Here is a 25,135-nt window from a genome sequence, read left to right as displayed (position 1 = left end):
GAAAGGGCACCATAAAAATCCAAGATGTGTTTAATCTTCTTGGCGTTTCGCACCGAAGCTTTACAAAATAACAGAATATCATCCGCGTAGAACAGATGAGTAGGGAAATCCATGCTACGACTGTAGCTCATAGGAGTCAGATGTCGGGAGGTCACACAATTGATAAAAATATGACTAAGAAGGTCCTCCGCGATACCAAAAAGAATGGGGGACAGCGGATCTCCTTGGCGCACTCCTCTAAAATAGGCGAAGTAACCACTAAGATGCCCATTGTAGAGAATAGAAATCCGAGCTGAGCTGAAAATAACCGAGACCCAAGTGATGAAGCTCTCATGAAAACCCATAACCCGAAGAATTTTGACAATGAAGTCCCAACTCATGGTGTCAAAAGCTTTTTTAATATCAATTTTGCACGCCATATTGGACTTCCTGTTGGTCCTGTTCATACAGTTAAAACCTTCAGATCCAAGACGAATACAATCATGGATGGAACGACCTCCAATAAAACTGAATTGATTAGGGGTTACGAAGGCAGCAGCTAATCTGTTAACCCGCACGGCCAGAATCTTAGAAATAATCTTGAAAAGGAAGTTTGAAAGAATAATAGGCCGAAGACACTGCAAGAAATTAAGGGTTTTAGCCACACATAATTTGTGACACATTATTATGTGTGGCAGTATAGCCACACATAATTAAATATGTGTAGGTAAATTCATTTAACAGTTTTAAATAATTAATGACATTTAATTATGTGTAGGTAAAAAGATTTAGTCACATTTATTTTTTATTTTTATTTTCCGTTTAACTCTTAATATATTTTATGCTGACGTGGAAATTTTAGCCACACATAATTTGTGGCACATAATAATGTGTGGCAATACACCCACACATAATTGAATATGTGTAGGTAAATTGAGTAGATGATTTTAAATAGTTAAAGACATTTAATTATGTGTGGGTAAAAAGATTTAGTCACATTTATTTTTTATTTTTATTTTTTGTTTAATTCTTAATATAAATACAATTACGCTGATGTGGCAAATTAATAACGATCATTAGCTACATCATAAATTTAATTTAAGATGTTAGATTCAAAATCTAGAATAAGTAATTCAAGTATTGAAATTAAAATTGTCGGACAAGTTTCTCAATCATAATTAAAATTAATTTCGTGAAGATGAAATGAAATGATATATATAAATTTACACTCATGAAAAATTATTAATTATACTTTTCCATGAATAATTGGTTAAAAATTTAAATATATTATATTAGTTAATAATTGTACTTTTTTTATGAAAGTTATATATAATAAAGCAATATACAAAATATGATAATTGTTGCCAAAAAATGCAATTATATAAAATTATTGAAAACTAAAAGTCTAAAACAAACATTTACCCACAAAAATTAGAAAACATTTTATTTTACCGCTAATCTTCACAAAACGTTTTCATTTTACCGCCAGATGCTAAAACCCTCCACATATTCGGCAGTTACTCCAAGCGATCCCCACATCCCTCTCCAAATACTCCAAACAAAGCTCTAATTTTCCTTTCATGGGTTGTTTATCGGGAGACGACAGCGCGAGGAGGATAGGCGATGAGGTGCCGTTGAAGTTGAGGTTGGAGGAAGTGGAGGGGGGCGGCGATGGTGGATTTCGCCGATCCAGGGGCATTGGTGGGAGACGGCGTTGCGGCGGAGAGGCTCCTACCCTAGATCTGGGTCATTGTATTTTTTTAAATTTGATTTTAGTAGTATTATTGTTAATTGTTTGATCAATGTTTTCTTGATTGTGGTAGATTTGAGTCGTAGAAGGGGATGATCTTCTGAGGCTTTTTCTCACCATGGAGTCAGTTATCTCTTTCTCCCCTCCCCTCTCTCTCTCCACTTAGAATTCAAGCTCAAGTTATAATACTTGCATTATATATATATATGCAGTGAAACTAGCCTGCAATAGCAATTGGAGCAGCATTTGGAAACTGTCTCTGAGCTTCATCCATTCCGGCTTCTTTGGGGGAAGAAGACAAGGTGAGCACTGGTTTGGAACTTCTTCTGCTTCTTTGCATTCTCACACATTAATTTCAAGTAAAATGTCATCTCTCAAATAAGATTTGATTTATGTAATTAGATTGAATTGGCGTTGACAGATCTTGCTTTATCTTCCTTTATATATGCTGATAGAAACAAAAATATGTTTAACTAACTGATGAAGAACTATTATTGGAGGGATTGTTGCTGACTATTCTTGCAACTATAGGAAATGGCTCATGTTTTCAGCTTTGTAGGAGTGTCGGCTTATCACTTTGTAAATTGTGTAGAAATATGTAGTGTAAAAATATTGGTAAATTAAGATGTGGCTTCATTAAATGTAAATTGTGTCAAACTATTGTTGGTTGTTTTGTTTGTTTGTTTAGCTAGCAAACTTTACCAATTGATGCATCAATTGGTTTGAGGGATTTTGAATAAATATGATATCAAGTCTTTTTTCGACTTTGAAGTATTTGATTTATTCATCCCCTACAGGAAAGAAATTTGGCTTTAAATGCATCATATTTCCTAAAAGCTGGTGGCCACTTTGTCATATCTATCAAGGTTTGTATCTCTGATTTCTTTTAATGTCTGATAGCTTAATAGTAAGAATCACTAAGCTTAATATCTTAACTTCTGGATCAAACTTTCTGATGTTCTTCTTAAGGTCTAAAAATCATAAGGTACGAAACTAATGTATATGCATTTCACTCAATATAAATGTTGTTCTCACATAAAGAAGTGATTTTTTTAAATCTAGTTAGGGAAATAATTTATAGCCCAGCAACTTTGTTTTATCCACTCGAACTCACTCTTGCTTCTTCTAGCTTGAGAATTGATTCTTTTAAAAACTGAAATCACTTAATGGATTAAACTAACAATTGGAGCAATTATATTTTTTAGGTTATTTTAACTTTGTTATATGTACTTTACAATATGTTAAATTGTGTATATTGACTAATATTGTGTTTCTCTTATCTTGACAGGAGTAATTGAAAAAGTTATCATGATGGTTAACCAATGTTCAACTATTCTAATGTACAATGGAATTGCTTTTGATCAAGAGCTCGAAGAAAAATTATCAGTCCTAGATTAATCGCGAGTTGTAGATTAAGTGCTTAGTTATTTAGATATTTATAATTATATGTAGTTAGTCATTTCGCACATATACTTTGATTTTGTTGAATATTTTTTATGTAAATGTTTTGTATGATATTCTTGTTATATTTAATATGTTGAGTATTATATTTAATTTTGTATTTTTGATTGTAATTATGATTATGATTATATTATAGTTGACTAATAAAATATAATATTTGAAAATAGTAATATTTTTTCTAAAATTCAATTACAAAAAAAATATTTTTCTCCACACATATAAATATACTTTTAGTGACATATATATGTAGGTAAATATTTGATGATTTACCCACACATAAAATTTGCCACGTGTAAATGCCATGTCATTTCCACATCATCGCTGCAGTATGTCATAAATATCTTTTCCCACACATAAAATGTATTATTCGTGACATATATATGTGTAGGTAAATGTTTGGTGATTTACCCACACATATACATATGTGTGGATAATACCCTTTCTTTACAAAGTTTTACCTACACATGTTGACATTTGGCTTATGTGTGGGTAAAAAGAAACAGTGACACATAAATATACTTTTAGCCACACATCCATGTGTGGCTAAAACCCTTAATTTCTTGGAGAACGATCCTTTAAATGTCTAGTTTCCAGAATGTCTTTTGGAGCCTCATTTGGAGATCCGAGACAGATTTGGTGTCTGTTGCAAAACAACCCCTTAAGAGCTCAAGTTGTTGAATTATTTTCTATGTATCAAAGTTGTTTTTAAAGGATGTTTCATGAAAGATTTAGTATATGTGCATAACGAGTTTGGGACATGTTTTTGTGCAAAGTTTTCTATGAAAATGAGTGAGTTAACCTAGATAAGGCATCAAGATAAGCTAATGTATGTAAAATGCATAATCCCTAGTTCGATTATGCGTTGTAAGTTCGGGAATAGGTTGACCCAGAGACCCTAAGTAGACAATGATTCTCATTATCTATGGTATGTGCTAAGTGTTAAGAACTCGTCTTGTAGGAATTGGTTCACAGGACGGTACTACAGCTTAAGATCACCTCTCTTCCATACCGAGGATCAGGTGGGCATTACTTTCATATATATCAAATGAGTTTCATATTACAGTTGAACAAGTTATTTCATGACAAAATCTTTAAATTGAAGTTATTTCAAGTGTTGTCTTGCCATAAAATGTTATCAATTTCAGTATGATATCTATCTGATGTGGCTTTGCAAGTTATGTAATCGAATTCGGGTCCTGAGCAGTTGATAGCTATCCTGCCAGGGCTAGTGTACACCAGTGACCGTGAGTCATCTAGCGGGTTGGCCGGTCAAGTGTTCGTGAGAGGTGGCCACCTCTCCGGCACAAAGTTCCAGATATGATAGATTACAAGAGAACTTAGTCTGCAGACGAACTTTATGAATCACAAATGAACTTAGTAAGCTTAGGCCTTTTTAGCGAAAAACTCCCTTGTTGTACTGTTTATGATGGCATGACAATTTACAGTTTTGAAGCATGTATTTTTATACTTAGGCATACGTGCCCACTGAGTACTTTTGTACTCAGCCCTGCATATATTTCTAAATGTGCAGGTTGAGCAGCTGGTGGTGGTGATGAAGTGACGAGTGGAGTCTTTTGTCTTATCCTTATGTATTAATGAACTCTGGGGATACATGTCTTCATACATGTAATCAGAACCTTATTCCGCTGCGTACTCAGAAGTATTACGTTATTTTGGCTAAGTCGGAATTATCCGAACTTACTAGTTTATTTGAGTCAATATGACTAAACCTCTGTTATATTATAAATGTTCCTTTTGTTAGCAATGATAGAATGCGATCCTCCATATTTAATTATTCCCATTTCTACCCCGCTTCTAATTTCCCTCCATTAGTCACGGTTTCCCCGGCTTAATTATCCTTAATTAGGTCCGGTCGTGACATCATCCCACCGAACAATTTATTCTCTTGATTATGTTTTGGGTTTTATAAGTATTAATATTGGACAGCTTCTCCCATAATATATTTAAGTTTTAATCAATATAAATATTAATTACCAAATACTTAACAATAAATTATATCACTTAACTCTCGAATTACACAAATTTCTACTAACTACTTTGTACAACTTAAAAGCAAAAGTATAATATATTGTTCATTGAATATATAACTTTCTATCATATTAACTAAAAACGTGTGTGTATATATATATATATATATATATATATATATATATATATATATGGTGTGGTTCTAGAGAGAACTACATTATTTGTGAGAACGGGAGAACCATCAAATCTAATGCATCCACTGTAAAAATTAATGCATTCGCTGTTAAAATTAATGCACTAAAAAAATAAAAATAAAATGTTCCCTTCAGGATTCGAACCCAGGATCTGCATTCATCCAACAAGATGATGCATCCACCGTAGATCTTGATGATCGAATGGCTGAAAATGGTTCTCCGGTCTTCTTTTATTTATGGTTCTTTTTTTAACCTCTCCCTATATATATATATATATATATATATATAATATAGTATAGTATTTGATTTGCTCATAGATGCCAATTAAAGTTGGGTGCCTTTTCTTATAGAGTGTTTATCTAATCTTGTAATCTCTTCTAAATATCTTATACAAACTAAGCTTATAAGTTCGATGAAAGTATTTGACATAACTAATACTAACATGTTTACATGTATAACAAACTTAACAAAGATTTCAAATTATATCATGTTGCAGCTCGTATAAAGCACAAAAAAACCTATAACATGAATAAATCTACATTACACAAAATAACACATTTCAAAACATCCAATAACTATTTTCAAACTATTTAACATTAATAAATGATTACACAAAACATTCATAGTTAATCCAAATATTAAATAAATAAAAATAACGCAATAGGATTTTTCATTCAAAACGAACCATTTCTTGTTGGGCTGAACAAATTCATTTTATTGGGCTTTCAAAATTTTACTATTATGAATCTATCCCAATTCCCATGACATTAATATTCACCAATCAGGTCGAAAAAAATAAAACGAACTAAAAAATATTGGAGTTGGTACACCATTAAGATTGTGCACTAATATCAATAAACACTAATTACATTTTCATCTACCTTCATAGTCTTCAATCATACTCCTTCTTCACTCACACACCCAACTCGGCGACGCCGGCGAAATCACCGGCAAGAACAGAAGATCTTCAACAGGTTCGATTTTTAATTTCTAATATCCACCATAACCTTGTACATTTCACAAAATCGAAGACTATATTTTTCTTAATACATTCTTTTCTTCCGATATTACCAAAGAAATCAAATAAATTTAAATGTCTATTCTTATTGCCTCATATATAGATGCACCATGTTCTTGTTCTTCCAATTGGTGAGAACATATGATCGTGAAAGATATTCTATACGATTATATTTGTGTGAAATAATAAATGAAACTTATGATCCCTACACAACATAACATTTAACCTTTAAAAAAAATACAATTAAGAAAAATCTCCAATTCTTAGTTTAATTCAAAATTTTGAATTACACAATTTTAGATGTATATATATATATATATATACAAAATCAAACAAAGTAAACTAATTTTTTATTTTGAGAGAAAACGAAGAAGTAATTATTGATGTGGATAGTTGTTATTTTATTTTCACAAACCATGAGCTTAATTTTATAGGCCCGATCCAAGATTTTTAATATCGGTGATTTTGTTTTGAAGGCCCAATTGCTTTTGTTATTTCTCATCTAGAAACTCTATAGTAGTTGTAGTGCATTAGAATATACTAATATATGGTCATATTGTTGGAAAAGAAAAAATACACGTGTAGCTTCTTTTCTTTCTAAATATGAATTATAATTACAATGATGTATAAATATGGCTTCTAATTAAAAGAATATATAAATTACCAATTGATTGCTATCTATTAAATATTACATGAACTGAAGCCCGCAATAAAACCAAATACGCACTCTAAAACATTAAATAAAATATACGTTGCTACTATTCTGAAAAACACATAGCAAAATTAGAAAATATTAGTGTTAGAAATGACTAATTAATAAAATTCACTAATAAATGTACTTGGAACTACTCTCAAAAAAGAGAAAAAAAAAATTGTGGTTGGTGATAAATAATTAATACCCCTACTCACTATTACCAAGAACCTCAACTTTTCTTCTTCACACAAAACGCTTCCATCTTCACAGATTTTTCTTTCTCCCACAAACACTTGTCGTGAACATCTCCGCCTTTTATGAGCCTTGCGAAGATTTCCAGCAATTCTGAGATACACTGCTAACTAATATCTACCACTGCATTCTCTATTTCACAAAAGGTAAATATATATCTCTGTTAATATTTACAGGCTTGTCCTATCAAGGTGAGTTTTTATTTTTCAATGTATGTTTTGAATTATTGAGCTCTAAGTTATTTTTATGCAAATGCAAATGAATGTCCATGTTAAAATGTTTGTATCTCTCTATTGTTTAAAGTGCTCCTATGTTCTTTAACGATCGAGTCCTAGCCGGCGTAGCGATTGAATCGCCCTGGTTATGACTGTGTACACATACCAGTAGAGAGAAGACTGAAAATGGATTCACAATTTATTTTAAGTATGCATAGAATGCTTTTAAATATTTCTATGTTATACTATTCATAGCATGAATTATTCTTTTAAATGGATTTTTCAAATGTTTTCAAATGGCTAAACCCACTGAGTATTTTAGTACTCAGCCCTACAATTGTCTTCAAAACCTTTTGCAGGTTGAGCGGAAGATGGTGAAGTGCGAGGCTGATGGAGGGTGTTTCTGTATTTTCAAATAAATGCCAAGAATAATTCCGTTGCCATAATATTCACTTAGTGAATATTATTTGTGATTGACTATTTTTATATTCCTAGTCTATTTATTATGAATTTTGTTGGTTATTGCTATCCTAGCAATTGTTTCTCGAATATAATATTATTAATGTAGGTTGTATATAAAAAAGAAAACGAAAACAGGAGAACCTAAACCCTTGAGATCACAAAAAGCAAACTAAGGGCCGAGCCTCGTTAAAACCTATATAAGAAAACCCATGCGGGAAAAACTTATATAGGGAAAAGAGTACCCGTTTAAGAGACGAACAAAAGACCAACAAGAAAAACGAGCGGAAGGTGGCTTCGGAAGCGCCGGCCTAACCATTGCCCCCAAGCCACCCGGCCCGAAGAAGAACAGAAACAAAAAACAGACCCGCTGCCAAACCAATGCCAAGAAACAGCCCAAGCCAACCACCAAACTTAGCCCCCCAACCGTTCGACACAATACCCGAACCAGGACCTACCACAAACACCCCAAGAAAACTATATGCGACGGGTAAAACTGTGAGTCGCCATATCCAAAATAACCGCTTCTTTAATCTCCTCAACCACGCCCGGCCACCAACCTTCCGTCCGTGCCGGATTTTCCATAATGTCTGCAACGGCATTTCCTTCCCTATAAATATGAGATACCCGAAGAGAGATATCAGTTAAACGCCTCAAAGTGTCCCGCCAATAGTTCCGAAAACGCCATGGAACTCCCATATTCCTCTGTCGAATAAGCTCAACCACATAGGTGGAATCCGCTTCAAGCCAGAGAGAACGCCAACCACGGGAGTGCGCGATGGCAATGGCCGTAATCACCGCAAGAAGTTCCGCCTCAAAAGCGAAACCAGTCCCACCCTTAATATGAAAGCAACCGCATACCTCCGCCTTGTGATTCCGAAAACTCCTCCGGTAGAGATCGCGCCCGGTGCTCCTGTAGCAGCCCCATCCGTGTTAACTTTGATCCAATTGAAGTCAGGAGGCCACCAGTGAACGGAAATGTACTCAGGCGGCGGCGTGGGGCGAGACTTCACCCCAAGGTTTCGAAGGATAATATACTCTCCCCAAGTGTTCGACATATGTCCAAGTTTCTTAAGGTAATTCGATTCTTTATACATCACTTTGATGAAAATGTTCCACATGAACAAGGTTGAACGGTTGGTCATCAAAAATCGCGCTATTACGACTCGACAAATGATCCAAATCACACTAATAATGCCCATCTTCCAGAGGTTATTCACAAGCGGGCTGAACTCCATACTCCAAGCCGTGGCCAAGAAGCTAAAAATGTCCGGTTGGTCAAGAAGAAAGGCTTTGTCAAACCAACTGAGCAACAACTGTCAAATTTGAGCCACACTTCTACAATGCCAAAATAAATGATCCAACGATTCTTCCGCACTTAAGCAAAGCAGACAAGCATTCGGGGCAATCAGCCCTTGGCGAATAAGACGGTCAAGCGTTGGCAGCCTGCCATGAATCAGTCTCCAGCAAATCAAAGAACGACGGACCGGAATAACAGGGTCCCACAACCAAGTGCCCCACGAGACTTTAGGGTAACGATGACATATGTTGGCGAAGGCCAAAGCCGAAGTAACTTCTCCCTTAAGAGAAGGTTTCCAAAACCGAGCATCCTTCTCCTCCTCCATAGGAAATCAAAATATCGCAGACAATGTTAGGGTGCTCATTCACGAAATTTTCAGAAAAATGCCAACATCCCTCAAAGTAATAATCAGAAATCGAATGAGTAAGAAAGCCATGCATAAAATGAGGAATTCCCAACTTATCACACAAACGATAACCAAGCCAGTTGTCAGTCCAGAAAAGAGTGGAACGCCCATCTCCAATAACTGAGTAAGAGTTTCTTACCATCTCATCAATCTCGTTATTCAAACCAATCCAAACAGACAATTTCGCCACATTCTTCTTCGCGTAACAGTGTGCATCGAGATATCTCGATCTCATCAGTTTATGTGCCAACACATCGCCTTTAATGAACTGCCAAGCCAACTTCATCAAGTAACTTTTGTTCATAAGAGAGAACGAGCGAATACCTAAACCCCCCTCCTCCTTTATAGCACAACAACGATCCCACTTCACCGCGCAAGAAGATTTTTTCTCAACGTTCCCAGTCCAAATGAAATTTCTACATTTTCGATCAAGTTCATGGAGAAGAGACTTGGGCCATCTGTAGACCATCATGGTATGAATAATAGAGCTCTGAATCACCGACTTGACCAGGCAGAGACGCCCAGCCATGGATAAATTTAGTCCAGCCCATCTCGAGAACTTATGCAGGATTCTATCTTTGATACTCATGAAGTGCGACACCCGCGGACGCCCAACAAAGAGCGGAGCACCTAAGTAAGTCACCGTATCACCCCCTTGAACAAACCCTAAAACCCGATTGATGCCATGCTTCACCGAAGTGGCCACACCCTTAGCGAAGTAAATGCGAGATTTTTCAACGCTACACTCTTGACCAGAAAGGGCACCATAAAAATCCAAGATGTGTTTAATCTTCTTGGCGTTTCGCACCGAAGCTTTACAAAATAACAGAATATCATCCGCGTAGAACAGATGAGTAGGGAAATCCATGCTACGACTGTAGCTCATAGGAGTCAGATGTCGGGAGGTCACACAATTGATAAAAATATGACTAAGAAGGTCCTCCGCGATACCAAAAAGAATGGGGGACAGCGGATCTCCTTGGCGCACTCCTCTAAAATAGGCGAAGTAACCACTAAGATGCCCATTGTAGAGAATAGAAATCCGAGCTGAGCTGAAAATAACCGAGACCCAAGTGATGAAGCTCTCATGAAAACCCATAACCCGAAGAATTTTGACAATGAAGTCCCAACTCATGGTGTCAAAAGCTTTTTTAATATCAATTTTGCACGCCATATTGGACTTCCTGTTGGTCCTGTTCATACAGTTAAAACCTTCAGATCCAAGACGAATACAATCATGGATGGAACGACCTCCAATAAAACTGAATTGATTAGGGGTTACGAAGGCAGCAGCTAATCTGTTAACCCGCACGGCCAGAATCTTAGAAATAATCTTGAAAAGGAAGTTTGAAAGAATAATAGGCCGAAGACACTGCAAGAAATTAAGGGTTTTAGCCACACATAATTTGTGACACATTATTATGTGTGGCAGTATAGCCACACATAATTAAATATGTGTAGGTAAATTCATTTAACAGTTTTAAATAATTAATGACATTTAATTATGTGTAGGTAAAAAGATTTAGTCACATTTATTTTTTATTTTTATTTTCCGTTTAACTCTTAATATATTTTATGCTGACGTGGAAATTTTAGCCACACATAATTTGTGGCACATAATAATGTGTGGCAATACACCCACACATAATTGAATATGTGTAGGTAAATTGAGTAGATGATTTTAAATAGTTAAAGACATTTAATTATGTGTGGGTAAAAAGATTTAGTCACATTTATTTTTTATTTTTATTTTTTGTTTAATTCTTAATATAAATACAATTACGCTGATGTGGCAAATTAATAACGATCATTAGCTACATCATAAATTTAATTTAAGATGTTAGATTCAAAATCTAGAATAAGTAATTCAAGTATTGAAATTAAAATTGTCGGACAAGTTTCTCAATCATAATTAAAATTAATTTCGTAAAGATGAAATGAAATGATATATATAAATTTACACTCATGAAAAATTATTAATTATACTTTTCCATGAATAATTGGTTAAAAATTTAAATATATTATATTAGTTAATAATTGTACTTTTTTTATGAAAGTTATATATAATAAAGCAATATACAAAATATGATAATTGTTGCCAAAAAATGCAATTATATAAAATTATTGAAAACTAAAAGTCTAAAACAAACATTTACCCACAAAAATTAGAAAACATTTTATTTTACCGCTAATCTTCACAAAACGTTTTCATTTTACCGCCAGATGCTAAAACCCTCCACATATTCGGCAGTTACTCCAAGCGATCCCCACATCCCTCTCCAAATACTCCAAACAAAGCTCTAATTTTCCTTTCATGGGTTGTTTATCGGGAGACGACAGCGCGAGGAGGATAGGCGATGAGGTGCCGTTGAAGTTGAGGTTGGAGGAAGTGGAGGGGGGCGGCGATGGTGGATTTCGCCGATCCAGGGGCATTGGTGGGAGACGGCGTTGCGGCGGAGAGGCTCCTACCCTAGATCTGGGTCATTGTATTTTTTTAAATTTGATTTTAGTAGTATTATTGTTAATTGTTTGATCAATGTTTTCTTGATTGTGGTAGATTGTGATATCCGAATTTATAAAGCACATCACCCATTTTATTTAAGCAAAGTTTAGTAATCCCATTAAATAGCTTGTTCCTTTATCTCCCGGAAAGCGGGCTGTTACATTTATTCTTCTCCAAAACTAAAAAAGAAAATGAACACAAACACAAACACCAGTAACCCCAAAAATCATCATATTGCAAACAAAAAATCTAGGGTGATTATAGCATGAGTGTGGAGCTATGCAGCGACGAATCGCGATTGGGTGTGATAGCCCTAGACGGCGACTCGACTTGAAGAAGCTGCGGCGGTGAGAGTGAGAAGCACTACAACAACATTGACGAAAGTTTAAGGTCGGGGAGGTTTTTGAGGGTTTTCATTTGTTTAACAAATTTTAAATTTTTGTTAAAGATTAATTTTAGATTTTTAAAATCTTTCAAACTTTTAGATTTTTTTGTTAATATTAAATATATATACATATATAGATATATTTATGAAAGGGAATTTTAAATAATAATAATGGCTAACATTATTATATTTTTATTTTTGTGTTCATAATCAACATTTCCTTAAGCAAAATGGTTAATTTAATATTTATATGTCCTCTTTTTAGGAATCAACAACCAATATGTGACATGATAATTTTTAATCTTTAATTGGATTAAATGACTTGTAAGCTACGATGCACGGATTCGTGCAAAATCAACACCGTGCAGTATCCGATTCGCGCGGGGGGCGGGGGCGGGCGCGATTCGCGTGGGATTCGCACGGGATTCGCCACCTGGCGAATCCCCCCCAAAAAAAAATTGGATTCGCAAATCGGGTGCCCCAATCTCACGAATCCGGCTGTGGCGAGGGAGATATAGAGGAAGGAGGGGATGTTTCCGTCAGTAATCTCACCGGAAATATTGGGGGGAAGAGGCGACAGCGTTTTCAGTTTGTGTGAGTGTGTGTCGTCGTGTTGCTGCTTGAGAGAAAGAGAGATAGAACAGAGGCGACGGAGAGGAGGATGGGGGCGAGGGAGAGGGCCGACTGTCGATTCTTCGTCAGAGGAGGAGCCGCGGCGGCGAATTTTGTGTGGATTGCGGGCGGATTCTGGCGTGAAACCGAGAGAGCGAGAGAGAGAGAGATAGAGATAGAGAGAGAGAGAGAGAGAGAGAGAGAGAGAGAGAGAGATCTGTGAGTGTGTGTGTGTGTGATAGAGAGGGGAAAAAATAGGGTTTGGGTTAGTTAATTGAGCCCAGGATAGAGATTTGGGCGTGGGCCGTTTTAAATTTTGTTTTAGACTGGTTTAGTTATTCAAAGTTGGGCCCTCATTATTTCTTTTTTAAGCTGGGCCTCTTTATTACTAATCATATTTGACACACACACACACACACACATATATATATATGTATATATATATATATACACACAACACAGACGTATCCTTCACGAATCGTACCCTATAATTTTTAAAAATCCGTATCCCTGCACCCGAATCTTATCGCTCCCGCACCTGCCCCCTGCACCTGTGCAACATAGCTTGTAAGCATACATGATTATTTTTTAATCTTTAATCGAATTAAATGAGTTGAAAGAGTAAATTATTGCTGGTAATAAAAAAAAATTAAGTCCAAACTATTTATTAAAAAAAAAGAAGCCCAAACTTACGCAAACCAATATCCAATATTTTATAAAATTAATTACATTTAACTGACAACTCTTTTAGATTACAAACAAAAATAAATAAACAATAAGTTACCGTCGCTTCTTCCTCTTTTCTTATTTCTTCATCTGCATTGCTTTTTTCTTTTGGGTGATTCTATTCATAGCCTCAATTTTACTCCATATAGCCTCTAATTTAACAAAATATTAAAATATTAATAAAAATACCATTTTATCCTTATAGCCTCTAATTAAAAAACTAATCCCCTTCCAGCCGTCTCTCTACGCACGCTGCTGCATATTTCTCTGCCGTCATCCCCAACCTCACCTTTCACTCCAACATCCTCAATTGGTCCGCCGCCACCACCTCGACCCCCCTAATCCCCCTGAACTTCGAGAAAATCGTTCGTCAATTGATGCCCTCATAGTCGCCGCCGCCCCGTCTAACTCGATCGCCGTAGGTCGCCAGCTCGGAGTAGTCGCGGTTGCCGACTCTTATCCCCCTAATCAACTTGACTCGCGGTTCTTGTATCGGCTGTAGCGCTTCACATATTGGAGTGATTTCTCAAACACCCGAGACATTTGATTCAACGGATCATTGGCCATATGCTGAAGCTACTCATATTTATGTTCAAGTATAAGGGAAACTTCACAATTCATAAGGCATTTGGCGTTAAAAAATTGATCGAGAATTTTGAGCTTAGCGGCGTTCTCCTATTCTTCCACCAACATCTTCGATTTTCCTGGCATTGGAGTGTTATTTGAGGTTGTTGATGAGTATATTTTTTTTTTCAAGAGTCATCCTCTGAATTATTAGAAGAATCGTTCTCCCTCAGCCACATTTTTAATGTTTTTGTTGTCAATGGACGAATTCATCGTTTTTGGACGAAAAATGGAAGAATTTGTAATTAATCTCAACTTATTTTCTGTCCATATTTTAAGAGGCTACAGCTGACGACGTTACATATAAATTAAACTGGGGTTTATAAGGGCAAATTAATATTTTTATTAATATTTTTAATATTTTATTCAATTGGAGGCTCCGTAGAGTAAAATGGGGGCTATGAATAGAATCTCCCTTTTCTTTTTTTTTTTTTCTTTTTCTTCATCAACATTGTTCTTTTCTTATAAAGACCATGTCTCAAATTAAAAAAGAAATGGCCCAACTTTGATAAGTAAAATCAAGCCCAAACTAACAAATCTCTCTCTTTCTCTCTCATATACAATCGGTCTCCTCTCTCTCCTCGTACGTCTCTCTCTCTCTCTCAATCTCACAGTCACAGATACGCACACACATCCCCCCACCGCTTCCTCCTCCGGCGAAGGGCGCCGCCCTCGACCACCGCCGCCAAAGGCATCTCCTCCGTCTCGCCTCTCGCTCATCTAGCAGCTTTTGAATCTCGCAGCGCAGGCACAGACGCAGTGAAACTGAAAACCAATTTCCCGCACCAAATATGGTAGATTCTTCTCCTGCTTCTTCCACTTTTCTGATTTTTCAATTACGGATTTAACCTATATTATTTGGTTTTCTCTTTCAATTTGCAGTTGTTCTTCTCGTATTTCAAGGATTTGGTGGGGAGAGAAGTAACGGTGGAATTGAAGAACGATTTAGCGATTAGAGGGACTCTACATTCAGTGGATCAATATCTCAACATTAAGCTGGAGAATACTAGGGTTGTTGATCAAGACAAGTACCCCCATATGGTATTACTCTCTCTCTCTCTCTCTTGATTCCCTTCGTATTATGGGATTTAGGGTTAAGTGAATGATATGATTTTTTTTTTTGGTTTTTCGTTCTATGCTTTCTGGAATTTCTTGGGTGTGTGTGGTTGGGTTTAATTAGGGTTTTAGGGTCACTTTCTATTTCTAAAATTCTGATCTATTTTATTTAAATATGAAGCTCGCACTTTGGGTTTAAATTAATGGTTCTATATATGCATAAGCCACATTATGTCGGAATTGCAAGATTTGGAATTCTCCCACTTTGGTACCTGTTACTGAATAAGCAAGGCTGAAGCTTTTTTCTCTACAAGCAGGATCATCTGTGTTAGACTAGTCGCTTCGGGGTATGAGCTGAATGTTGGTGCCTTGTGTTTCCATCGTTGTGTCTTGAGCTTGTAGTGAATTACTTGTGCCCTGGAACTTTCATGTTTTGTTGGAGAATGAGGATTCCAGTTCTTGTATGTACATACTTTCTTTGAATTGTCGAGCTGTAAAGCTGGTTCCTTGGTTAATACGAAGCATTTAGCTTCAGAAAATTTCATTAAAAACCTCTATCTGATGTGTTTGCAATTGTAGATTATTCGTTCTTAATTTATGACTGAACTAATTTAAATATCAGATCCAGAAGCATTGTCAAATTCCCATCTTTGCTAGTGTTTGTATAAATTTTCTATGACGGAGACCTTAGGTGTGTATGTTTCATTGCATCTGAAATCAGTAAACTTGCGATGCCATCTCTGAATATTCATCGTCAGTAACATTGTTAATTGTCAGAATTTAACATCTGTGGGCATGTAATGGCTATTTGTGCATCTGTAATCTATTGATTTCTCCTTGTTAATTTTGTTTTTTTGAGATGCTAGTTGAATATTTTCATTTCACAAACCTCTCTTGATAAGGCGCCGTGCTATTTTCTTAACCCTGACATATTTGATTCCCTAAAGTTATGCTATCCATTCATGCAATTCAATGTGTTATCCATATATATGGCGCTCCTGCTCAAGAAACACTTTTATTCTACTTTTTGCAGCTTTCAGTGCGAAACTGCTTTTTCCGGGGATCTGTGGTCCGATATGTCCAATTGCCACCCGAGGGAGTTGATGTCGAGCTTCTGCATGATGCCACCAGAAGAGAAGCACGCGGTGGCTAACTCTCCGTGCCCCATTCCTTGATGTTATGAGCTCGAAGCAGTGGATTCTTCGTCACAAGACAAGAATGGAAGACTTCTTATTCCTGCATTACTTGGGAAATTTTCTGTGCGAATTCGGGCATATGCTACTTGGTAGACATTTATTAAGTTGGAGTAAGCTAGGGCTAAATGTTGAATTTCGTCGCTTGATTGTGATTAATCTTGCAAGTTTTTGTACTATAACCGTGAATAGTGGCTATGTGTTTACATCATTGTCTCTTATTGCATGCCTTGCCTCTTTCACCACATTTTGGCTACGTCCTCTATATGGAAGAAGTATCATATTTTGGAGTTCTACTGAAAAATGATGTCAAACTTGACCAAGTTATTAAAAAATATTATAAGTGTGTAAAAATATTACAAAAACAAAATAGAGTCAATATATAAAAATGGCCAATTTGTTATGGAGTATTAAAATTAAAAATTGTCTATGCATAAAATTTTTAAAAATTTAGCCACTTTTTATATAAAAAAATCAAATTTACTCATATCATTAATTTTTCAATATAATTTATTTTCTTTCTTTCTTCTTTCCCTTCTTCTCTTTCCTCCCTTTGGCGGCCATTACCGTCACTCACTCCAGTGAATCGCCGTCCGGCCCGTCCCTATCCTTGTCGAGCTTGTCTCTCTTATTTGAAATATTTTTTATTTAGATTTAAAGAATGGAGAAGATGTTATTTTTTTACAACTCATTCATGGCTGCCAACTGCAGGGACATAGTTGTTTTGGTGATGCAAGGTTGTACATATATGGGTACGTTTGTTTAATTTCATGTCTACTATATTTCAATATGTATGTTTGGACTTCATAGTAGAACCTTGATCGGAGTAAGTATTGTACGGCACACGGTTGCTGATATTTTGATCCTATTTTGTGCTTAAGAGTAGAGGGAATTTTTTAATATGAAGTGTTTCTATCAGATGGAATACATTGGTCCTTCATTATGGAATGAAAGCATTAGAAAATTGATTGCAGTTGTGTCGATCTTGTTTCTTTTTATGTATGCTTCTCTTAACAAATCATTCGTGTAGGCAGCCACAGGGTACTGTAAGCTATTCAGATTCATCATTTTTTGTGTTAGTTGTTGGGATGTGTTGCCCTTTGAAGTAGACACACTAGATTGGTCTTCCCTTGTGCACATTTTGGTTTATATGATTTTTCCTTTATCGTGGCAAATGAAAGTAGATGCACAGTTAAATCTCATGTCATTTGGTTTGTGCCGTAAAGTTTCCATGCCATTCTCACTGTTTTCTTGTGAGAGTGAGAGTTGTTGGTTCTCAGCTTGGTCGATGTCTGTTAGAATTTTTGTGCATAGTCCAAAAACATTTCAATGGTGTTGTGGCGATGCCCATAATAGGAAGTTGGATTCAATCTTTATGAGCTCGGGAGTCTTCGACATCACTTGTTCAAATTTGTTTGAATTCTAATTTGTTTAATGCCAGTTACATATTAAGTACCTACATACATTTGAAGTGGTTTAGGGCTTGGAAGTATAAGACTGACAATGCCTCTGTATTGATTAAATTTGAGATTTCGCTTGAAACATGGATGGAGGCATTTCAGCATTAGTTTGTTTGCACCTTTCTTTTTAGAAGCTATCACTTTTCTTTTCTGAGTATTTACAAATGGTACATTAGTTGCTATGATGCTTCATCCTATTAGGAAGTGGAACTGGTAAGCCTTCCACCATTTTTTTCTTGTTGATACTTAAACACCATCTCTACATCCTTATCTGTAATGCCCCGCTCTTTTAATTACATATTAGAATAAATAGTTGCATTAATTACGATATTTCTTTTGCATATTTAATTATTACTTGAGATTATTATATTAAGATAATATTACTTCAGCAAAGTCTCTCCAAGAGTGACATAGTTGGTAGCGCTGCACTCTGGCAGAGCTGTCTCTGGTAGCGCTGCACTTTGACAGAGCTATCTCTGGTAGCGCTGCACTTTGGCAGAGCTGGTAGCGCTGCACTCTGGTAGGGCTCACGGTAAGGTTGGCTCTGGCGGTCTTGGTCAGCTCTGGCGAGTGATTGGCAGGGCTAAACCATTTGCTTTGATGGAGCTTCTTCTTTTTAATTGTTTAAGCTGAGAACTACCTTTCAGTTTAGATAGTTTAGAGAACTATCGTATAAGCTCTTTAGAATAGCTTATATGATGGTTTAGAGTTCGTAAGATCCTTCAAATTGTTTGACAATCACTTCAAAGGAAGATCTTATTAGCTATCTCTAAATTTTACTTACCAAAGAAAAACAAATAGCTATATCTAAATAAAATGTTTTGGGATATTGTAAGCTGAAAGTAGGGCTTTTACCATCTGGAAGAATGTTCTTAATTTGGAAAACCCCATGTTAACCATTATGAATATAAGTTTGCTATTAAACATCTTGTAAGATGTAGGAACTTATAAACTCTTTAAAATATCATTACGCAAACTCCCTCTTATTGTGAGAACATCTTGTTCAAGTACTTCTCTTCAGGTAAACAGTGTAAAATTCGCACATGTTTCCTTCTACATTTTATCTTGTACTTTGGTTCTTATATGGTATATTTGGTTCATCCTTTTCACTCAACCATGAGATACTCAGTGATCACTTTCTGGTGCCAGTAGTTGTGTCATGGAAATGGTATAAACCTTTGCACTTGAACATGCATATTGGAGTTAATCTGCAAGCCTACTGTCCTCACTATGCTTGATATGTAGCTCACTTTCTGTACAACTGAAAATGAAGTTGATACATTTATATGTGAACCAGCATCTTGTGGTGAATGAAATTTGGTGATTTTTTCCTTGAGTGATGAATCTGGAATATATGAGAACCATGAGCGAGATGCCACTTCGGAGGCCCTTATCCTGTTCCTATTTTACCACCTGTTTGTGAATGAAGAACTTGTGTGAATGTCTCACCTTCTCTTTCTTAGTTATGTTTACTCATAAAATTTATTATATATTTGCAAAATGTTGGGTTACGTGTTCTTGCAATTTTTTAATGTTATTGTGCGTTATAGATAATCACTATCTTTCTTTCCTTTCCTCCACCTTGCAAGCCCTGCTTCATTGGATGTATTGGGATGCACTTCCTGATTTTGAAGAGCTTATTGGACTGAACTCAAAAGGGGCCTCAACCTTGATGTCTCAGCATCTGCTTGCTGCGGCTGATCGGTATGGTTTAGATTGGTTGAGGTTGCTCTGTGAAGCTAACCTTTGTGAGGATGTCGCTATCAACACTGTTGCAACCACATTAGCACTTGCAGAACAACACCACTGTTTCCAGCTGAAATCTGTCTGTCTCAAATTTGTCGCACTTCCTGATAATCTTAGAGGTAAATCGTGAGATTGCAATGTATAGTTTGGGAACAAAACATGGAACTGCACAGAATTTAGTTGCACCAGGGATCTAGTTACGTTGGCACAAATAATTATGTCATAATATTGTTTTGTATTGATAGGGCTTGGTCTTAAATCTATTGGCTATAAAATCGCACATTCTATCTTTCTACATATGCATGTTGACCAATGGCGAATAATCTGAAATCTGATGCACCTTGAGGTTCTCGTAATTGCATGGTATGGTTGCATGGTTGCCTAAGTCCTGAATATCCCCAAGAATTTTGTGGGTATTATCGATCTTCTTGACACCATACAAATCTATGCAGAATGATTGTGACAGCTTTGCTTTTTGAATCACTATCACATGTTCAGGTTGCCTTATGGTCCTAAAATTTTATCAAATTGATTAATGAGATTCTATCAGTCTGTCTTTGTATATTATGATAATTGTTGTGTATCGTGTCTTTGTTTTCTCCTCGAACAAGGTAGTCTTGAAATCCCAACTGCTGTGGGATGGCCTCTAATAAGTCTGATCTCTTTTTGCAGCTGTCATGCAGACAGATGGTTTTGACTACCTTAAAGAAAGCTATCCACATGTGCTCACTGAGTTATTGGAGTATGTTGCCAAGATCAACGAACATTCTATTGCTGTTGGCAAGCTAGGGATCGAAGGTATTCTAGATGGAGGGGATGTTAATGGTAGACGCGTCAAACAAAGAATGTGAAAAGTCGCGATTGCCTAGTGATTTCCAATAGCTGAGTAAGAAAATACATTAGATCCTTCTTTAGGGTTTACTAGAAATATATTTTCCGGCTGTTGGTCGTGTTTGATACAATGTAAATGATTTGCTTCCCTTCATTGTAATCTGGGATGGATCTCTCTAGAGCATGAACTCAACGCCCTCTGCCATAAAATTGTAAGATGTGTATGGTTTCCCTTACTTAACTAACAACATGTCTATTCTGTAATTGATATTTCCCCCACCTTTTTATGTTGGCTACTGTTTCTGATAGTTGTTTGTTGTACTTTTTTTTCTGGAGAGAAGTAATTTGTTATATTGTTGAGTGCCTTGATTCAGTCACTTTTGTGATCCTTAAACAAATGGTTGGGTGGCTTGATTGCTACAGATGATAGTAGATGACAATCCTTAATGATTGTGAGAATCGGAGAATTATTCAATCATAAAGATCTATAGTGAACGGATTACATTGTTAGATGAATGCATCACTTAACCTCGAATCTCATTAGGGCGAATATTTTATTTCTCTGAATGCGGTAAATTTTAATTTGAATGTTGTAACATTATTTATATTTTGACACTTAAATTGGTGTATATGATAGTGTTGAGTCAAATTTTATTATGCACCAGATTTGGTTTGACATTGTTCATTCAACGCTAAATTATTAGTGCGATGGATAAAAAGCTCTTAAACCATTGCTAAATCCATCTGTATATCCTATTGATTGATTAGGTTGAAGAGCGATGTTATCCTAGATCGGGTTGGATAAAGAGGACTTATTTTAAAGAACTTATATAGTTCAACAGTTTATAAAATATTTTAAGAGCTTATTTAAGTTATCAAAGTGTTGAATAATTAAACTTATAAGAATATCTCCATCCCTAAAGCCCCTAAGATTGCATTTATTGGTGACCTTTTAAGTGAGGTCGACATGCCACATCATATACAAATAATTGAAAAAAAAATATCTTATTGAATCCAAAAATTTGACCGATCATGGTCTCCATTGAACCAAAATGAGACCACATGTCTCATTGAATTTGTGATAAGATTTTGATAATGTGGTTGCATTTAATTTAGATACACTTAAGATAAAATTTTAATATTTTTTATATACTTTATATTATTCTTATCATAATTTTAATTTCTCTATAAATAGAGACCTCATTTGTTATATTTGTAAACACACTGAAGTTTCATTTTCTTCTTTAGATATTTATCTATTTTCATTTCTAAGATTTTTCAACTTTCTCCATTTTGCAATGGATCCCAGAATTGTTTTATAAAATTCTCAAAATTTCTCAAATTTCCAAGATTATTATCCAAATCTTGAAAATGTTAATAGTGAAGTTTTTGAATATGATTCAAACCCCCAATTTCCAGATGACCTTATGAAAATGTCCACCCCACTTAAGAAAATATCCATCCCATAAACACAAATATTTTCAGCAGTCCGAAAGGTTGGAATGATCAAGAAGATTTAGCACTCATGTATGTTTGGTGTAATTATAGCTCGAATCCAATTGTTGGCACTAGTCACAATAGTGTCACTTTATCGAAAATCATTTGGAAAATGTATGAAGAATCTTGAGCTGACAACTCGCGGTTAATGGGAGAGGAAATAACCATGGAGTCATTGAGAAATCGTTACAAGAGGTTGAATGCAAATGTAACCAAGTGGGTGGGTGCATATGCATAAGCATATGGGAGAGGAAAGAACCATGGAGTCATTGAGAAATCGTTACAAGAGGTTGAATGCGAATGTAACCAAGTGGGTGGGTGCATATGCATAAGCATATGGTCGAAAAAAGCAGCGGCATGTCTTATGCAGATGTTGAGAAGGACGCACAATTTTTTTATGGAAAAACTAAATTTACGCACCATGAGGTTTTTGAAAAAGTCATGCGTCATCATTCGAAGTGGGAATTGATGTTGGGCGGTAAGCGTACGTGTGCCCGTGCAGTTGATGATGATGATGATGATGATGACGACGATGATGATGTTATTGAAGAAGATCGTGGCAGTTCAAAAAAATCAGGAACCACCGAGAAATATGATAACCCAAACAACTCCACCACAGAAACTCCTGTTTGTGAAACTTTAACAATCCATCGTCCTGCTGGTAGAGATAAATTAAAAACAAAAAGGAAAGGAAATGCCAAAATGTCACAACATCGGTTATTTATGAAGATTTTACTGTAGAACATCAAGCGATGAGGATCGCACGTGAGAAGGAAACAGATGCAATTAACAGAATGAGAGATATTAGGATGCAATCCACTTTGATGATGTCAAAATGGAATGTGTTTAACACGTTGTTGAGTAAAATAACCCATCTCCTCAATAAGAGTCTATGAAAAATCAACATATGGCATAATTATTTTCATAATTCTCTTTACATTTATGTTTATTTTAGTTTTCGTCAATCTATTGTGTGATGTCATTTCATATAATTCCATCTTCAGTACGTTGAATTTATGTAATTTCACTTTCAGCTTATGCATTTTCAATTTAATTGATGTGATTTTAAATAGATGTCACTGCAAATGCTTTATTGTCATTGGATGACACTAGCTAATAGTCCACCAGATATTCCACATTATTGATCGACATAAGCTTTTATCCAATCATCCAGTTGTCATCGCAAAAACTTTAATTATTATCCTTCGATTCCACATTACCGACCAACAAAAGTTTTAATTTTTTCTGTTGAACATTAGCTATATCACGTGAATGGCATCAGATTCCACTAAAGTATTAATTGTTGTTGGACAAAAGCTAGTTGGATAAAATAAAGAAAAAATTATTGTGCTTGGACACTAGCTACTCCACGCGAATGACATTGGATTCCAATAACCACCCCATTAGCAATTCCTATATATCAATATTCACAAGTGATAGAGCATGAAATCAACACCTAAATTAATAAACTTATAAACGAGACACAGATTTACGTGGTTCGGTCATCAAGACCTACGTCAACGGGAGTTCTTCAGTTTTCACTATACTTCGACAGAGTTACATGTTACAAGTGTTGAATGAATCATCCTCATTTTTTCATGTACAAGAGCCCTATTTATAGATAACTAATTGGGCCTAACCCTTGTAATGGATAAAATTCGTATAAAGCCGAAACTATACGGCCCAACAAGCCAGCCCAGCTCAGCTCTGCCCGGTAGCGCTCGACTAACCAGCTCAGCTCCGCTGGCAGCGCTCGACTGACCAGCGCAGGCCTGCCCGGCAGCGCTTGACTGCCCAGCACATCCCTTACGCCAGCACTCGACTAGCACAGCCCTACCCGGCAGCGCTCGATTGCCCAGCGCAGCCCTGCCTGGCAGCGCTCGACTGACCAGCGCAGCCCTGCCCGGCAGCGCTCGACTGCCCAGCACATACCTAACGCCAGCCCTCGACTAGCACAGCCCTGCCCGACAGCACTCGACTGCTCAGCGCAGCCTTGCCTGGCAGCGCTCGACTGCCCAGCTCAGTTCTGCCCGGCAACGCTCGACTGCCCAGCTCAGCTCAGCCCGGCAGTGCTCGAATGACCAGCGCAACCCTGCCTGACAGCGCTCGACTGCCCAGCTCAGCTCTGCCCAGTAGTGCTCGACTAACCAGCGCAGCCTTGCCTGGCCGTGCTCGACTGCCCGGCAGCGCTCCATTGACCAGCTCAGCTTCGCCCGGCAGCGCTCGATTGACCAGCGCAGCCCTGCCTGGCAGCGCTCGACTGCCCAACTCAGCTCTGCACTGCAATGCTCAACTGACCAGCGCAGCCCTGCCCGGCAGCGCTCGAGCTCAGCCCTGAATAGCCCGACTGCGCAGTGCAGCTCTGAGGCACGCGCAACAGCGTAGCCCTGCGGCGCATGTCACATCCTGTCATTTTAATGGGTAAAATGCGTATAAGTCGAAATCATACGGCCTAACAGGCCAGCCCGGTAAAACGATCCATACCACATTCATAATATAAGGTCCAATGTAGGCCCATGTGCGGGAGATACGTGAACCCACTAAGTAAAACCCTAAACTCAACAGTTAACTAGTGACTAGGTCAGACGAAAGTCATGGCAGATGGTTTCCTAAGAAGTCGGAACCGCTAGGGTTTCAAGGAGCATTCCAGCAAACCCTAACCCTAGTCACCTCCATGCAGGCTCCTAACCTATATATACTAATTCACTAGCACAATCAAGGGGATCCGCAGTCACTCATACTCATTCTTACACTCACGATCTCTCATTCTCGTTATCTCCCGCTC

The 25,135-nt window shown here is 36.8% G+C and overlaps 2 protein-coding genes across 2 annotated transcripts; both read left to right on the top strand.

Moving 5' to 3' along the window:
- Positions 1 to 15,068: 15,068 nt before the first annotated feature.
- Positions 15,069 to 17,061, top strand: LOC131004488 (sm-like protein LSM2). The gene is made up of 3 exons (XM_057931185.1): positions 15,069 to 15,361; positions 15,450 to 15,608; positions 16,657 to 17,061. Exons 1-3 carry the CDS (start codon positions 15,359 to 15,361, stop codon positions 16,774 to 16,776), a joined length of 282 nt encoding a protein of 93 aa, XP_057787168.1. The 5' UTR covers positions 15,069 to 15,358; the 3' UTR covers positions 16,777 to 17,061.
- Positions 17,062 to 19,874: 2,813 nt separating this feature from the next.
- On the top strand, positions 19,875 to 21,114 carry LOC131004486 (BTB/POZ and MATH domain-containing protein 1-like). The gene is made up of 2 exons (XM_057931184.1): positions 19,875 to 20,141; positions 20,695 to 21,114. The coding sequence occupies exons 1-2, from the start codon at positions 19,880 to 19,882 to the stop codon at positions 20,871 to 20,873; spliced, it is 441 nt and encodes a 146-aa protein (XP_057787167.1). The 5' UTR covers positions 19,875 to 19,879; the 3' UTR covers positions 20,874 to 21,114.
- The last annotated feature ends 4,021 nt before the right edge of the window (positions 21,115 to 25,135 follow it).

This window comes from Salvia miltiorrhiza, unplaced genomic scaffold, assembly GCF_028751815.1.
Source record: "Salvia miltiorrhiza cultivar Shanhuang (shh) unplaced genomic scaffold, IMPLAD_Smil_shh original_scaffold_404, whole genome shotgun sequence".
NCBI lineage: Eukaryota > Viridiplantae > Streptophyta > Magnoliopsida > Lamiales > Lamiaceae > Salvia > Salvia miltiorrhiza.
Note: the sequence above shows the minus strand (reverse complement) of the source record. Positions and strands in the feature narration are given on the sequence as shown.